We start from the raw sequence: 18,076 nt of genomic DNA, 5'->3' as shown, positions 1-18,076 counted from the left end.
AGCAGAGATGTTACTAGAATCAGAATTTCAAATGCATTGTATTGAAGGCGAGATTTTGCAAAAAGCCAAAGTCTTTCGTTCTAGTCTTTATCCGTCATATTAAAATAAGAACTTTATCTTAATTATCCTCAAGAGTTCTGCAAAGTATCTCACATACACTGACTACTGGAAGTGTCACTGTATTTTTAAACCACATGTGATTAAACTACAGATCTTGATTTCCAGGGCTAAAAGTGGCCAGAGCTTAAAAGGATAGGAATATTTATCAAGATTTTCTATACATATTCTAATAAATCACATTGTAACTCTTTGGAAAGGATACTTAATAACTGTGCAACATTTTAGATCCAAAGGGAAGGCATAGATTATTGTGTATCTGGGCACTGTGCAATAATCTTTATACTCTCTCCCAAATGAGAAAGTGAGCTGGTGCCTGTAACCCTCTGACAAAGGTTACAGCACTCAGCGAAGCCTGATTATGAACCTGTACAATGACCCAAAGACATCAGAAGGCCTTTCTCCTGCATTTGTTAATTATTCCCCAGCCTTAAGTACATTACACAGGCCTTCAGTCTCACCTGTACAACTGGTGTGATTTAAAACTGTCTCTGTAAAGCACAGAGAGATCAGCAGCTGTACACATTCTGGGTCACAACAAAAATTAAAAGTGGCAGCCTGATCAGGCCAAAGCTCAGGATTGCCTTGCACAGCAGTTGTACTTACCCAAACAACATGGAATGTTCTGATAAAATATATATATATATATTTCTTTTAATCAGTTACTAAGCTGAGAAAGAAATAAATAACAAGTTGTATTGCAAAATTTGATTCTCTGCACACAAAACCACACAAAACAGCAAGCCATCTCCCCTTGCCCCAGGCATGAGTCAACCAAATTATTCCTGGCAGATATTTATATACAATGTTCTTAAAAACCTGCAAGACAGTTCACTCCTTCTCCTGTCAATTCATCCTAATGCTTAATCATCTTTATAATATAAAAATTTTTTCATTAAAAAAAATTTCCATTGCTGCTATTTAAGTGTGTAACTTCTTATTCTGATCAACTATAACCACAAATAGATTGGTTTCATTTATTTCGCCTCACAGCAACCTTTACGTATTTTCATACGATAATCACATCTCACCTCCTTTTTTCTCTAAACTAGATAAACCAATTTTTTTCTGGTTTTCTCTCACATTTCCTAGACCTCAAATCATTCTTGGTTTTTTTTCCTGGACTCTTCACAAATTGTACATGTTTTTCTTGAAGCTGGACAAATCTGTCCAGCTTGTCCATCTTGAAGATGGACAAGTCTGAAAATTTTACTCCAGCTGAGGCTTTACTAGGGCTGTTAGAATAATACACATAATGCTTTGGGTGCCTCATACATTAAAAAAAAATGTTTACACATTGCTAAATAATATTTATATGTTAGTGACTTATGGTCTTCTCTGATCTACTGTTAACACCCAGAGCTCTCTGCAGTACAGCTTCCAAGCTGGTATTGCCTCTATTTCCTTTAACTTCTCTCTTAAGCATAGTATTTTACATTTCTCCTCTGGAGACTTCAAAGCAGAATGCAACTTGCCACAATTACTTGAATCACATATCTCTCACACAAAGCACATGGTAGCAACCATCTTGATAACACTTGTAAATCCAAATTCTATCAGCTAAGTAAAAAAAATTTAAAAATATTTAGTAACACTAGACCCAGCACAGAGTCCACAGTGTAAGATTTTCCACTGGTATACCCTTCCAGCTGTCAAGCCACTGGTAATTACGCCCAGAGTGTTTTCCCTACTCAAGAGCAGATCATGTCCCAGGATTCTATTAGGATGTAAAATGACACAGCAACAAAAATGTGACTAGGGACAGGAAAACCACTCAAAGTGAGCCACTGTGTTGCCATAAAAAAATATATGTTTGCCCAATGTTATTTGTTCTTTACAGATCTCCACTGATTGTTAATCATCATCACCATGTTATCCATTTAGGAAAAGATTTTTTGATAATTAACTCCACCATTTCTAAGAATTTAAGTTAAGTCAACAAGTTTGTATCTTGCTATAGGCCCTGCTTTTGCAGGATCATACCATTTCCTAGTGCAGCAGTCTTGGATTCAAACATACTGCTGCCAGCTCGAAGGGAATTCAGCACTTAACAGAAACAACTTTCCTCATGAAGAATTTCAGCAGCGTTATCAGATAGACAATCATCTTCCCATAGTGAACTATGTAAGCAATACATCATGATACCACAGTGGAAATTTATATTGGCTAATACATAGGGAGAATACTGGGCTACCGAATCCCAGTAGGGAAAGGCTAACAGATTAACAAGCCAGACAGACGCAGAGCAGAACTTAAGGAAAACAATAAAAACACACAGTCACAAAAAAATGCTCATAGCTAATTTAAAACATAAGACAATACTGTTTTTCTCCACATCAGACAGAGATGCTGCTATCTATTTTACACAGGAGTATTTTAAAGCCATCTCAAAGCACAATTACTGTGGTTTTTTTCTTCAATTAGATATATACTATATTCTGTGTAGAGATGGACCTTCACCAGAACACTCAATCTGTGTATTTCTTATAGGCCAGATACACATTTGCAAGCTCTTTGTGCATTTTTAAGAGACCCACCCCAAAAAGACAGACTGAAGTTATTCCAGCAGATTCAAGTTAAAAATCTGGGTATTTTTACACCCATCTGTGTAATTTTTGTTACATACAATTGTATTTTAGTTGAATACCACCAGCACATCACTAAAAATCAGACAACCTCAGAATTCAAACCCAAATCCACATTTAGTAAAAAAATATCCTTTATTTGAGAAAGTCAAACAGAACACTTGGATATAAATGCATCTCAGGAGATTTGAAATCCAGATCCAGGTCAGTTTAGGCCCATCTCTTCTACTGGATATATGCACCACTCATGGATTCACAGCACTGGAATCATTCAAGGGCCTGCTTACCATGTTGCCCATGTTGGAGCAAGGGAACTAGATCCAGTAGTGTCACCAGTGTCACGTAAAGTCCTTGATAGTCCAAAGATGGGTAGTCTGATAACTGAGCATCACGACTTTGCTGGCCACGTTCAGATGGAGCATCTCGCAGGACGCTGTAAAGGAGGGAGCGAGTAACAGTAGGGTTGATGGAACTGACCTGTGGTCTTAGAGATGGGGTGAGTGGGAATGGCACAGGAAAAAGACACATGGTCATGGGCACTGTCAAATTGGAGGCATCTTGATTCTCCTTCTTCCCTGTGCGGGACAAAATGCTGTTGGGGGGACAAAGAAAAAAAAGAGACAACAAAGACACAAAGAACAGCACATTACATTGAAATGACACTATAAAACAAATAATAAAAGACCAGATACATCCCACATAAGATGCAATCACTACCGAAACCAGCGTGTCTACAAATCTAGCAACCATTTACTTTCATGCTTCAAGAGAAGAGAATTAAAAATTGACATCTAGGAAAATTTCATTGCATCTCATGTGTTATCTGGTTCATAAGGAGCAAAAATATAAAAATGCATGTTTCAGTGCCCTACCCATGTTTCACAGTTAAGAAAAATTCTAAGAATTAAAGTGTTTAGCTGTGTCAAAATAGGCTGGTATTTTGCTCTGAGATTCTGAGGATTTTGAGAGATTTATTTTTTCCCCCCTATAATCTTGAGCCAACTGACTGAAAACATGCAAAATATAGGTGTGGCACTTGCAGAAACATGTTTTAGCAAAGAATAAACATGTGTGTTTGTTAAGATAGTCTTAAAAATCACATGTTTATTGCATTAAAATAATGTCTGTATGTATTTTATGATACTGTTTCATGACCACTCACTCAGTATCATTTGAGATAATGAAGTTTAAACAGGCACATGGATTTAGAAATAATATAATATTTCTAAAATGTTAACTAAACTACATTTGGAAAAGTCATAAAATAATATATAGTAGATGGTCTTTAGCATATGTTTGTGAGCTAATGATAATGGTTGTTTATGTGTGTTTTTAATTTTGCCCATGTTTAGGGAGGAAACATTTTGCTTTATGAATACAAACACTCCTTGGGTAAATAGTTACCTTCAAAAATCTAAGGGCTAAGCAAGCAAGACCAATTATGTAACTGCAGATCAGACAGTATGTTACCATACACTCCTGCTGTTACTTACGTTATTATTCAACATAACTCACTATAAACTAAAGGAGAGATAATTTCAAAAAATAAAAATAATTTAGTGGGAATCAAAATAGAGGCTATACGTCAACCAGCTTGTTATGTAGTTTTAAAAATGTTGCAAACATGGTTGTAAACATGGTAATCTAATTTATTTTAAAAATAAACCCCACTATTTTAAATAGAAATAAATTCTCACTTAAGCAGTGTTATATTTTAGTTATCAAGCAGTTATAGGGTTAGTTCATAATCTCCATATGTGCCTATAAAATATAATACACCTTTTAAATATATTAACCCACACACAATGTTTTTTTTTTCCTTTTTAAAGCACCTTTTTGTACCTCTCAGTCACTGGGATTTCCAAAAGCAGTTGCTGTTGGTTTAACTCTGTTCCCACAGTCAGTGTTAAACTTATAAAAGACAAGCCAGTAGCACTGAGATTTCCACTGACTCATGTAGAGCAGAATTATATCAAGTGGGAGCACTTCCAGAAACCTCTCTTCTCTTTAACAGTACAGAAATCCCTACATATAATCACCTCAGCAAATCTTACCCCCCCCCAGTTAACTCAGCAATTTACACAAGTAAGCCAAACTCTTGCTAAGGTGCTTATAAGAGAAGGTGTCATTCATTTGCCATGTACAAAAAACACTTTTACAAAAGCAATTATCTGCCAAGTGGCTACTTGGCTACTATTACATCACCCTTGCAGTCAGAGATGACAGACACTGTCTGTCTTACGAAATTACTTTCTTTTTCTTTTTTTCTTTTTTTTTTTTTATTGTGCCTCACATATTTGGCAGATTATTTTGGTTTCTGTTACCCAATGTCCAGTAAAAGAAACATGATCACTGTCATGGTTTTATCAGAACATCACCTAAGATCTAGTATGACTTTAACAATGAATTATCAGAGTGCTGATTCCTTCTAATTTGCTTGATGTTCATTTGCCGTATTTTACAGCTTATGTTTACAGATATGAAGGTACTACACTATACTCCTTTGTTGTCTACCAAAAGATAATACCAATTACCCATCTCTTTACTTGCCAAAACATCACTCCATGTGCACTTATTTATAGAAAGGGTATTAATCCTTTCTTTTTACACTGAGCTACAGGCCCATCGCTGGGTTAGATGCCAAAGCACACTTATTGTATCTTGATCAGGGCATCCTTTAGTTTAACAGTAATAAGATTAGATCTGAATTCCAGCTGGAACCACACCAAATTTATTAAAAAACAAATTTAAAAAAAACCAGAATTTCATGTCCAGGCTTTTGCCTGACACGTATTTTTAAAAAGCAATAAATAGAGGAGTCAAAACTGAAAATCTAGGAGGTCTCTTAGGACCAAAACACAACTGCAATTTGCTTCTGGTTCAATTCAAACCAAGTACTGAGAATCTGGAGTATCTGCAAATCATAACTCCATACTGAACTTACTCCATACTGAACTTGCTCTGCAATAAGGGACAAAGCTACCAAGGTTTGTTTCAAGATGTGTATATCTTTGCTGCAAAGCTATCCCAAAATTATTGCCTTCTTGGAAAGGTTTCCTAAAATGCCTTCAAGTGAAACTACATCTCACCAAGGCAGCAAAACAAACTTGACCATTAATTAGCCACCACAGCATTTATAACTATGCCTCGCATAAAGTATTTTACTTAGAAATACATATGGAGAATTTTCTTCAGGAAAATGTGAAAGAATAAGCTTTTCTGCAGGATGTTTCTTAAGCCTTAGATCATTCCTCAAATGAGGGAGAAATCACTGAAAATGAGTAGGGCATGAAACAAATTCATGCTGTAATGTAAAGAAATGCTTTTCCCAAAGAGAAAACTAAAGAAGAATTAAATGAATCAATGTGCTATGCATTGTGTATGGTGATTTTATGTGATGTTTGTTATAGAAATAAGGATTTTTTTTTCAGTCATTCCACATCTGTTCCCCCCACCCCTGAGCTTGTAATTTATGGAGGCTGCATACAGAGCAAAGGAGCAAATTAATCTCTTGTGCAATCCATCTTTAGCCAGCAAAATGACACCACATATGAATGTCATTCAAAACAGTGGGCACGTCCCACTGAAAAGAACACAGTCAGTGTGTTCATAACATGGAAAGGTAAAAGAGCCATAAACAGTAAAATCTACTTCTGTAAAACCCAATCGTTATGTGGAATTTCTCTGACTATTCCTTCATTATTTCTACGACTATACATGTTCACCAAGAATTGTTTGTCCCTAACAGTCCAAATTCATTGCATATGCTCTGTGTTAAGCTAGAAAGATTATTCTCCACCATGTACTTCTATTACTGATCTTAAACCTTGTACAATGGAGTCTCAGTGTAGGAGGCAAAAAAGAGACTCAGCATGCAAAATATTCAAATAAATTTTTGAACATGCTCTTCAGAAAGGTTCTTAACCAGTCTGCTTAGTTTTAGGGTAAATCTTCCAGAGATCTGCACACAGTGGGTGGGAGTTTCCTCCTTTCCATCTGCCACACTAAATACAGGGTTTGTTGTTTTGCTTTTTTATCCATCTTCTTTCTTAGTATCAGCAAGTGTATAAACTTACACTGTTTCAACCATAGCACTGAGCCTTTGACCCACAGTTCAAACTCCCCAGTTACAGGGGTTTAGAATGTGAATTTGACCTTGCCTGAGTATCAGAACTCAGTCCACTTAAATTTAGATCCAAGCCCTGGCATTAATTTCTCATACCCTTTTAGTTCTGAGGCTAATCAGATCCCAGATCACGAAGGACAAAGCCATTTGTCTATCAGATATGAGTATCATTTCTGCCCCATGGGGTTCAGCATTATCAACAAAAGGATTTTGGTTCAGTCCCATTCTGAACATGAAATAAAACAAACGGAGTTGCTCAATTGTGCAATTGCTGCCCTGATTTCTGATCTGCTCTCACAATTGCTAAGTACAAAGCTTTTTCAGTAAGCCCTGGAACATCACTGCTCCTGGAGTGTGAAGAATTTATCAACAGCACAGGTCAGCTGTACGTTATACAAGAAGACCACAGAGTGGCAGAAAGATGCTTTCTTTAAGCAGAACATTCTAAATCTATCTTGACCCAGTGAACTTCTGACCAAAAAGAAACATATCTGATTATAGCATTTGGTAGTTACAGCTAAAAGAGAAAACGTTCAGAATCAAGCCCAACTTCCTTGCTTTAACAGCTTAAAGGCTCAAAGTATTTAAGCAAAAGCTGTCTGTCATAAATAATCTTAAATGCAATTTAAGTGTGTGTGGTACAAACAGGCCATCATAATAGCCTGATGGGGGAACAGAGACACATTTCAGAAGTATCTTTTGTGACTCTTTAAACATTTTTTCCCACTGCTCAGCACAATGAGACAAAATTTAATTTATTAACCTTCAAACAAAAAGTCCTACTGGCTGCTGTAAGTTTCTTCAACAGTCTAAATGAAAATGGAAACAAATATTTCTGCTCTTGAAATTTTCAAAAGTAAACAGGAGGTTTCAAGGTTGCTGTGAACAGACATTCCACTAAAAATTGTTTCTCTCTATGTGTCTCTCCTTTTAAACGGGGTCAAGAAAATTTTGATGTATCCCAGGCTCTTTGAATGTTAGAATGAACTGTTCTCATTCTCTCAAGTTTAAATTCTGGCTTCCCATCTTGTATACATCAGAGGAGTATATGTACAAATATATGGGTAAATTGTATTTTGTTAATGTTTCCTCCTCAAATAAGGCAAATAGTTTTATTTCCAAACTACCCTTTGACAGCAGGGACAATGTTTCCAGGTATAAATCAGGAAGCTATGCACAGAAATGCAATATGAACTGCATTTTTCTGGATGTGAAAACTAGTGCCAGCCAAAACCAGCAGAAAAAAATCCCCTATTCATGGTCAAAAGCCATTTTAAAAACAATCTGGAAATATGAATCCACTAGGCAGCACTGTGGAATGTACATTATAAATAATAAAGTCTCACATTTTTTCCTATTTTTTTGGAAGACAAGAGGCAGTATTTCCTATTAACAATGTATTCTCTATTCATGTGGTATTTAGCATGATTTATTATTACAAAACACTGGACTCTAAGTCAAAAATGTTGGATCAGAACAATCCTGATGTGTTGCTACATTCAAATTCAGATCTGTGTACAAATTTTGTGTCTGCTCCTGCTGTTCTAAGGGACTGAACCAGAACCCAGAAGAGCTGAACCAAGCACAGTGAGAAGCCAGTCCTGCTTGCTCGTCTGGCTCATCAGTCTGTGATTCTGAGGCACCAGGACTGCCAAGGAGGCCATGATTATACACATCTAAAACTCTATAGGTCACCAGCTCCTTTCTTCACAAGTTCAGCATGTTTGTGCGTTCAGCTAAAATCTTAGGACCAAGCAAATGCATAATCAACCAAGTTTACTCTAGAATCAGCCACTCAGTAAGGGGGCTTAACTGGGCAAATTGGGCAACAGCCACTGAGAGATTCAATCATACCAGGTTTTTCTTAAATTATGCTCTGACTCTTTTTGGCTGACCATTGATCCATTAAATCTGGCAACCAATTCAAAGCCAATCGATATTCCCTACAATTCTTTAGCTCTTTTTTCTTCAGAGCATTAGTCAAAACTTACCTCAATAACGTCTGAGAAAAGTATTTCAGAGTATTTGCAATGTCAGTTCCAGAGGGCACAGGGTATATGTTGTGCAGAACCCGGTTATGGTACTCTTGAAGGTAACGGATTTTGGAAGCAACTACATAAAAGACAAAAAACAAACACAAAAACTTTCATTTAGGTTTTTTGCAGACTTTGACAGAGTCATCTCTGTTTGTTCCATTTTCTTTTTTTTTTTTTAATTTAAGTATTAAACTCAAAAACCAGAAAAAAAATCTCTCTGCTCCTTCTGTTCTGACTGAATAAATTGCAAAAGACTGCCAGGGACAGCACATGGAAGTGAATTTTTGCATCTGTATTAGGCAAACAGTGCTAGCAAATTAAAAAATACATATTGCCACTCTGCACTTCTTCCATGTCTCCAAGCATCTCAAGAATCATTTATAATTAATGAGTCATTGGATCACAGGAGGTTCATGTGAGACAGATAAGTATTTCTACAGCCAAAGCAGAGATATAAGCTAAGACAGAGAGACCTTATGTGATTTACTGTGGGCCATACATTTACTTTATGCAATGAACTAAAGATATGGAAAGAGCAAAGTGTCTGCTGTCTTTATTTGTCTTAGGAAGTATGATCAAGCAGATAAGGAGATCTCAAAGAGCAGTAGGAGGTGTACACCTCCACTGAAACCAATTTTTGTTGTACTACAAGTGACACTGGGTTTATTTTCTAATAGGAATCCTTGTTCAGTATTGGGAAAAAAGTGATAACTCCCCCTAGTTGCACTGCCTTACATTGTCTTGTGCTGTCTAGGCAGTCTCATGTAGAGACACCTACACACACACGCACAACACTTCTTGCTCCACCCAGATTAACCAGCTCTGCTGAGAGAGAGTGCACTGGCTGGGGCAGAGGGCTGCTCAGCTGTGCTGCACTGCAGACACAGCCTCATGAAAGCACAGCTGCCTGGGAGCCCTACATCGTGTTAAAAGTGCACCAAGATTGCAACAGGCAGTTAAAAGGGGAGATGTTTCTGAATTCTTTCAGCCCTTAAGCATATGGATTATAACAGCCTTTCACTAGACAAAAATATATCTTTTTCCCCTACTTTCTCCCCCTTCAGTGTGGAAGATAAATCATGCTTCCTAAACAAGCAATTAGTCAATTATTGGTTTTATTCTCATGGTCAAATGGCATTTATTAAGGAATGAATACCATTAAATCCTCCACTGAACAGAAAGGTACTAACTACCTGGGAGACATTGCTATGCCTCTCACTGCTGAGATAGTTGAACAGTTCATGAATTTTCTCATTTGTTTCTGTGCCACTGGCAAGTTGAATGAGAAGGGGTGACATTGTATCCATTTCGCAGAAAAAGACTGATAGACAGACACCAAAAGCAAAGTGTCTGCAAATACTGTTGGAGGCTCAGCTTGAGATACTGAGAGCCGTTTTGCCAGTACAGGTAACATTACACACTGGAGTTTCACATCCAGAAAATAAAAGATTCCCTGAATGGTCAGCCACACAAATGAGGTTTGACAATTTCAAGTCAATTATCCATAAAATGAGGAACACTCAAATAATCATCAAATGAAGAAAACTGTTTTCTTGAACGCATGATAAGAAATCCAATCTTAGAGCACCCAACCAAGGTCATTCTTTAACTCATTTCCTGCTGTATGGAGGGCATTTCCTGCAGCACGTGAAGCTTCTACAGACAAAAGTCTCCCTCATGATACTACCTGGCTTCATCACAAGGAGAAAGCCCATCATGTGACTGAAGAGCTGGGGTCTATGTGAAACCACCAAGCAAAAATGCAGCCACGGACACTGCCATAATGCATACTCAAAAGCAACACACTAAAACTGCATAAGCATCTTTAATTATACTTCCTCATCTTTAAGTCTTTTACTTCACAATTAATGAATAACTAAAAAAAATCATGACTTTTTTCCCCTCTTCCTCAAACAACTGAAAACAGAATTTTGTCACTCAGATCACACAGGCCTGTGACACCTGACCTGTGCTCTGCAGGAGCTTATCCTGTGTGAGAGCAGCCATACCTGGCTTCCTGTACAGCCCCCAAACCACTGGGCTGGGAACATCTGGACAGGATGTGTTTCACTCCACATTACAGAGGTTGACTTGAGCAGTCCAAGACTGTTTTCCCCTTGTCATCTCACACTTCATTCTTTCTGTCCACTAATCTCAGTTTTAGTCCCAGATTTGCAGGCCGTCTCATCAGATTATTTAAAATGTAATAATTTATTTTAACTGTCATAAAATTAATCTAGTTTTGTTTCTAGATTAAGAAAGCAATCACTTCATAAATGTATTTTGCAATGTTACTTTTTCTGGTCAGGGAAAAAAAATAGTATGAAACCAAGCACATTTGTAAAGGACACAGACTACGCAAGGCTAAGAACAATTCACAAAAAGGTGCACAGATTACTGTGGCTTCCATGGTTTGCTGTCAGATAACTGTACATTAAATGGACCAACAAAATGCCAAAGATTATTATACAATTCAGATGTAGATGTATTTCAGAGAGCTCTGTGCCTCCCTACAGTTACTAACTTTCCATAAAGAGCACAGGGTATCTAGAATCATTTAGAACAGCTTTTTTTAAGATGGAAATCCATTCTTTTTTATTAATTGTCATTGTTGTGCAATTGTATCAGGCCAAATATCAAAAGAGAAAACTTATTTATAGAGCCTAAATATAAACATTAGCTTTAGGCTAAAAGTTTCAGTCTCACTTGCCAGTTCTGTTTCCCAAAACTGTCCATTTCAGCACAGCCTCCCAGAACACAAAGAAACTTCTGAAGGAAAGCCCCAGAGCAAAACCGTTGCCAGTTTTCAAGTTACAGCAAGTGTGTGAATGACCCAACATTCTGAGTGTCTGAGTACCCAGAGACACACTTCAAAAAGTGATGCCACCCTGTGGAAGCACTTGGCCACTCTCATAGGGTCATCACAAAAATCAAATAGCATCTACACAGACTTCACTGAACTCCTGAGCCCCAGTATAAGCAATGACTGAACCAAGAGTGAAACCATTAAGAGTCCTCAAAGATGGCCTTGGTTGCTCCACTGTCCTGGAGGGGAACAGAGCAGGTATCAGACATTCCCAGGACGTTACTTACCACAACTAATTACTGCTTTTTAAGGTGAAAATTCATTTTCCTTGAATACAAATGAACACCTTAGGCATGCTGCAGAGTCAAATGATCAAACTCACTGTCGATATATCTGGTATGCAATACAAGAAGTGTGTGGTCACAAAAAAGAGCAGCTTCTCCAGTCAACCTCCAGACTGACACCATTTTACCTGTTGTTCACAGAACCTGCTCAAGAGCTGTGGGATTCATGTTTAGACCAGCACATCTTCTGTTCCAATCAGTGATTCCTCAGTTGCAGTGTTTCACTGATGTTCCTGGTAAACTGAGATTCATTATGACTTGTAACTTGAGTCCTTCCCAAGACATTCTGGTTCTTGCCTGTCACTCAGTGAGGGCAGAAGCAACAACAGCGACAGCTGGGGTTTGAAAGTTTGACTGGTAGTGATGTATGCACACCAACACATCCTTGTCAGAGTCCATTACTCAAAAATTGCTGGTGAGGGAATCTTGAAGTTATGTAGAGACAAAAGACATTTGGTAATGCCATAAGAACTAGTCAGGGAAGCAGCCTTGGTAAAAAAATACATTCAGCAGGTTAGAATGCACAGGTTATGTCCATTAACCAAATACTCTTCCTGGAGTATCATGAAAAGGAACATTAGAAGGCAGAAAGATCTGAAATCTGGACCCTAAGTAAATCTTAAAATAGAGAGCAATAGGGACGTGGCAGGCCTAGATGCAGTGTCTTGAAAAGTACAAAGGGATGAAAAGAAAAAACAGCCAAGGATAAAATATGTAAGAGAAGCTCAAACAGAGCAGACCAAAAGCATTAGGAATAGAGGAAGAGAGAAGACAGAACAGGAAGAAAACGCCATAGCTGGTGCTAGGACAAACAGTAGCACAAATTCTTCCACATGGCAGTGTGAAGGAAGTGTAATTAATGTGTAAGTATCACACGAAAGAACAAACAATTACAGAACTTAGGTGCAAGATGGGGAAGGCAGCAACAACAGAATGGCAGAGATCCAAACATTGCACACTTTAGGGCTTCTGCACAATCAGAATATTGTGTCTCTAGTTATAAGGCTAGAACTGCATCTTTACAGCAATAAATTAACATCTGCATAATATTTTTAAAGCAAGATCATCCATCATCGTAAATAAGAAGTAAACCCTAACAGAAAAAAATACAGGTATTCTTTTTGTTAGATTAGTTCAGCAGAGGTATATATACACACAAGGATCCTTCTCAGTGACCTGGAGGAAGAAGAGAGCAAGTCTCAGCATGCAAAGTGTCAAATCACATCACGTCACCATGACAAACATCAATCCAACCTGCTGGTCACAGACTGCCTGTTCATAACCATGACACTGTATCAGGCAAGAAAGTAGCTTTGACATGGGTGACAAGCTCAACTACCCCAGTATCTTCCTTTCAGCATCCTACCAGGGCTCTTGCAGACACACCAGGTGCCACGAGCAACAACAGTGGGGAGCACTTCCACAGCCTGGATGCAGGTACCCAACCACCATGTCATCTACTCATGCTCTGATCAGCTCTAGCCAACATGGTGGTTACAACACCCGTGACCAACAGAGGCACGCTGGCCGCGGGCAGGGGGATGCCAGCACCTGGGGGAATGCTGCTGGGACCGGGCACTGTGGCAGGCGGCCTGTAGGCAAAGCACAAACACCCAGCCTACATTCACCCGAAAGGTGAGCGGCCCGGGCAAGAACGACAGCACGACTCTTCTCGCCGCATCTCACTGCGAGACCACCTGCAAGGTGGCAAGGCGTGCGTCACCTCCGCTCCCGCAGGTGGCTGCATCCTTTGGGACACGGCGCAGCGCTGGCACACGGGGCAGGCTGGACCGCTCCCGCCGCGGGGCGGGGGGCGAAGCCGGCGGCCTCAATACCAGCTCTCACCCCGATCCCTCATTTCCCCCGTCCGCTCCCCGGCGCTGCCGTTGCCGCCACCCGAACAGCGAGGAGCTCCGGGGGCTGCGGCCACCAGCACCGGCGGCGGCTCCGACAGAAAGAGCCAGAACGCCGGCAGCCCCCTCCCCCTGCACCGCCTGCTGGCGGCCGCCGCAGACCGCGGCAGGAGCCCGGGCACCGCTGCCCCGCCGGGCCGGCGGGCGGGCGGTGGCGGGGCAGCGCCATCGGCGGGGCGGCGCCCCCCGGCCCCCTCCCCTCCCCCCGGACAGACCCCCGGCCCGGGCCCCCCCGGCCCCACTCACACTGCTCCGCCTTGGTGGACATGCTGCCGCCCCGCTCTGCCCCTCGGCGCCGCGGAGCGCCGGCCCCCGGCCGCGATGGAGCTGCCGGTGCCCGTGCCGGTGCCGCTGCCGGTGCCGCAGGGCTGCGGGCCGGGGAGCGGCGGGCGGGCGGGACCGGGCGGGAGCGCGCTTAAAGGGGCAGCGCGCCTGGCGGCCGCGGCAAACAGCATCCTCAGGAGGGACGGTGCGGGAGACGGGACGGGGGATGGGGAACGGGGAACTGGGAACTTGGGACGCGGGACGCGATGCGGAGGGATGCCCCGGACTGGCCTCGGGGCAGTCCTGGGGCACCTGCCCAGCGGGGCTGCGGCCCCGGCGAGCTTGTCACAACGTCGAGTTGGGAGCTGCCGAGCCGGAAGACCTCGATAAGCGTCGGCGGTGCCCCCGGGGCCGCCAGGGTGGCCGGGGCTGCGGAGGGGCTGGCGGTGCCCTCGCCAGCTGCACTGAGCGAGGACAGCGGTGGTGGCAGTGCCAGGAGCTGTGCTGTGGATCCGTGTGGTCTTTGACATGGAACAGGACCATTGTTCCCTTGCGTCCTTCTCCCCTCGAGCCCTGGGCTCCAGCTGTGCCCCGGGCGGGCGGGCGGGCGGGCAGGCAGGTGCCTCTGGGCCGGCTTTCCCCACCTGCTGCCCCCGTGCACCAAACACCTCGGGTCCGCCGTGCCTTTCCCGAGGAGACAAGGGCTGCGCTCAGCCCCGACTGTGCCCCCCTCCATCACCACATCCCAGCCATGGTGACTGCCCAGGACGATGGTGGGATGAAAAGACCTTTGTCCAATTGTGGTGGGAGTACCGTAATAACAATAATTTGCTCCAAGAGAAATCATTTCACTGCTGTGCGTCCTGTCAGCTTCCCCAGCCTCCTGACATGACCTCACCAGGTGTCAGAAATTAACTGTTAGCTATGAGTTTCTTTTCTGAAACTTTTCATACCAGTTTTTCAGATCCTCCCACCTCTGAAAAACCTATGTGGAAGCAGCAGCATTTCATCAGCCAGGGCATGGGAGTCTTGATGTTTACTCACAAAAAAATCCATTGCAACGTTCTGTCCTCAAAATGCTGGGCTGCATAAGATAAGTAGGACTGTGGCAGCCAAAGAGAACTGTGCTGTGGAGGTGGAGAAAAATAGGCATGTTTTGTTATTCATCATACAAGGCAGTGCCTCCAAATTACTGCTGCCCTGATTTGGGGACAATGCACATTCACTGCCATGAACCACAAAAGGGGCAGATGCTGTTCACTGGCATTTAACTGGTTCACTTTTTTCCTGAAAGAAATTTTCTAAAAATACCGCACGGGCAATGTTTATTCAACACCACTTAATTGGGTACAAAACAGAGTTCTTACTGGAGGCCATGTATCTTTCCACACTCCCTGCTGCTTGTGAGACCCAAAGACAGATAGAAGCCTATTTTTACCACTGTTTTCTCTTTTACATTCAAATATTTGAGAGTAAATATTTAAGTTTTTTCTTTTATTAGAAGCTTTATTTAGTGAAGTGCCCATATAGGTCATGTGGTGCTACAAACCTGCTTCCCCCAACTCTGTATCTCACAACATGGAGAATAAGTGATGAATATACAGACACATTTTGAAATTTGAATAAAAATGAATATTTCAGACTTCATTGAAATAAGATAGTGAAGACAGGTTTCATCTTTGAATTTTTGTCTGTTGATGCAACAAATCAATCTGAACTGCTTTATTGCTCATTACAATAGGGAACTCTCTGCACTGAGGGGAACTGAACTTCCATAAGTATCTTTAAATTGTACCAAGTGTTCACATACTAGAGTGGTGAGCTTATTAAAAACACTCAGGTTGATAAAGCAGGAGTATACTGAGAAAATATTAATTCCATTTCTCATCTAAAATTTCTTCTTTGGTTTAAGTGTCTGAAAATTGCAGCTATGCCTTAATTTACTGAACAAGGTCCTACATAGTAAAGCATGTGGTTCAGGTGCATGGTAAACAATTTATTGCTTATGAGTCCTTCTGCATTGTCTAAACAATGTCTAAGCCCTAAATAAATCCTATACAAGTAGTCTGTTGTTCAGTCAAACAATTTAATCTTTGCCTAGTTTGTTAATTCAGGTATAGAGACTCACACTTTATATTGTGAACAAATGTCATTAAGGAGCAACTACAGAAACGTGGTACTCTGGGAATTAATTTCTCAAGTCTCTGGGCTGAACCAAAGTCATAGTTTCTCAGCAAGATCCTCATGAATATGCCTAACAAAATGGGTACTGTGCTCCTCTGGAAACCATTTTAAGTAGCTAAGGTTTATGTCTATATGGTTTTTGCCTCTGCACACACTCAGTTAAGAGAACACATAAAAGCTGCAGGCATCTTAAAGCCTACAAATCATTAATGAAAGAATATATTTTAACATTAAAGTAATGGGGAGTGGAAAATTCACATAACAACTGATGAAAACTGAAAGAATAAATGCTATTTTCTGGGTTCATGAGTGGAAATTTCACAGAATAATGGAATCTTTGAGGTTGGAAAGACTCTCTGGAGCTTGTCTACTCTAATTTCCCTTTTCAAAGCAAGGTCAGCTAGAGCAAATTGCTCAGGGCCATGTCCAGCCAGGTTTCAAATATCTGCAAGCATGAAGACCCCACAACTTCTCTAAGCAACTTGTTCGAAGGTTTGACCATCTCACAGTAGAAAGCTTTTTTTTTTCTGTTTAAGTGGAAATTCTTGTATTTCAGTTTGCGCCAATTCCCTGTGGTCCTGTCACTGAGCTCCACTGTGAAAAGTGTGGTTCCATCTTCTTAGTGCCTCTCCTAAGGTATCTGTACACACTGACAAGGCCCACTCCCCACACCAAACCTTTTGACTTTGGTGCTAAACAGTCCCAGTTCTCTCAGCACCCTTTTATATGAGAGGTGCTCCAGTCTCTTCATCACTTAGCCCTCCCCTCGACTTACTCCAGTATATTCATGTCTTTCTTGTACTGGTGAGTCCAGAACCAGACCCACAACTCCAGTCAGGTCTAACCAGTGCCAAGCAGAGCAGTATAAACACCTCCCTTGACCTGCTGCTGTGCTTTTCCTACTGCAGCCCAGGATCCCGTTGGCCTTCTTGCCACACAGGCTCGTTGCTGCCTCACAGTCAGCTTGGGGTCTACCAGGACGCCCATGTCACTCTTTGCAGAGCTGCTCTTCAGCTGCTCAGCCCCAGCCTGTACTGGTGCTTAGTTATTCCCTCTGATGTGCAATGACTTGGATTTTCACCTGTTGAACTTCATGAGACTCGTGTTGGCCCCCATCTCCAAGCTCTCAAGACACACTTGAATGGCAGCACAACCTTCAGCTGCTGGTGTATCAACTGCTCCTCCCAGTTTTGAATCATCTGCAGAGGGTGTCCCATCATCTGGGTCACGGGCAGAGACATGAAACAGCAGCAGCCCAGGGATGACCCCTGCAGTGCAGCACTGGTTTCCAGCTGGACTTTTTGCCCCTGAGCACAACCCTTTGAGCCTGGCAGTTTGTTTGGCCACTTCTCAATTCACATCATTGTCAACTTACCTAGTCCATATTTTATTACTTTGTCTTCGCTGATGTAATGGGAAGCATTGATGAAAGTCTTGCTAAAGATAAACTTTCTCTGCTTTCTCCTCCTACACTGAGTTAGTAATTTTGTTGCAGAAGGCTATCAAATTGGTCAGGCATGGTTTTCCCTTTGCTAATGCACCCTGACTGCTCCAAATAACCTTCCTGTCCTTAATGTGTTTGGAAGTGGTTTACAGGATTTATTGCTCCATCATCTTCCCATGGATCAAGGTGAAGATAAATAATCTATAATTTCCCAGACACTCCTGCTTGTCCTTCTTGAAAACAGGAGTGACTCTTGC

At 41.4% G+C, this 18,076-nt stretch overlaps 1 protein-coding gene across 1 annotated transcript in view; it reads right to left on the bottom strand.

The window, feature by feature from the left end:
• Positions 1-14,287, bottom strand: part of UNC79 (unc-79 homolog, NALCN channel complex subunit) — a 104,745-nt gene extending 90,458 nt beyond the window's left edge. Inside the window, exons 1-3 of the mRNA XM_041471967.1 lie at positions 14,174-14,287; positions 8,820-8,940; positions 2,990-3,294 (exon numbers count right to left, since the gene is read on the bottom strand). Of these exons, the coding sequence (XP_041327901.1) occupies positions 2,990-3,294; positions 8,820-8,940; positions 14,174-14,195 (448 nt within the window). The 5' untranslated portion in view covers positions 14,196-14,287. The remainder of the gene's footprint in view (positions 1-2,989; positions 3,295-8,819; positions 8,941-14,173) is intronic.
• Positions 14,288-18,076: the final 3,789 nt, after the last annotated feature.

Source organism: Pyrgilauda ruficollis, unplaced genomic scaffold (genome assembly GCF_017590135.1).
Source record: "Pyrgilauda ruficollis isolate IOZ18807 unplaced genomic scaffold, ASM1759013v1 scaffold28, whole genome shotgun sequence".
Lineage (NCBI taxonomy): Eukaryota > Metazoa > Chordata > Aves > Passeriformes > Passeridae > Pyrgilauda > Pyrgilauda ruficollis.
This window is presented reverse-complemented; position numbering and strand designations above follow the sequence as displayed.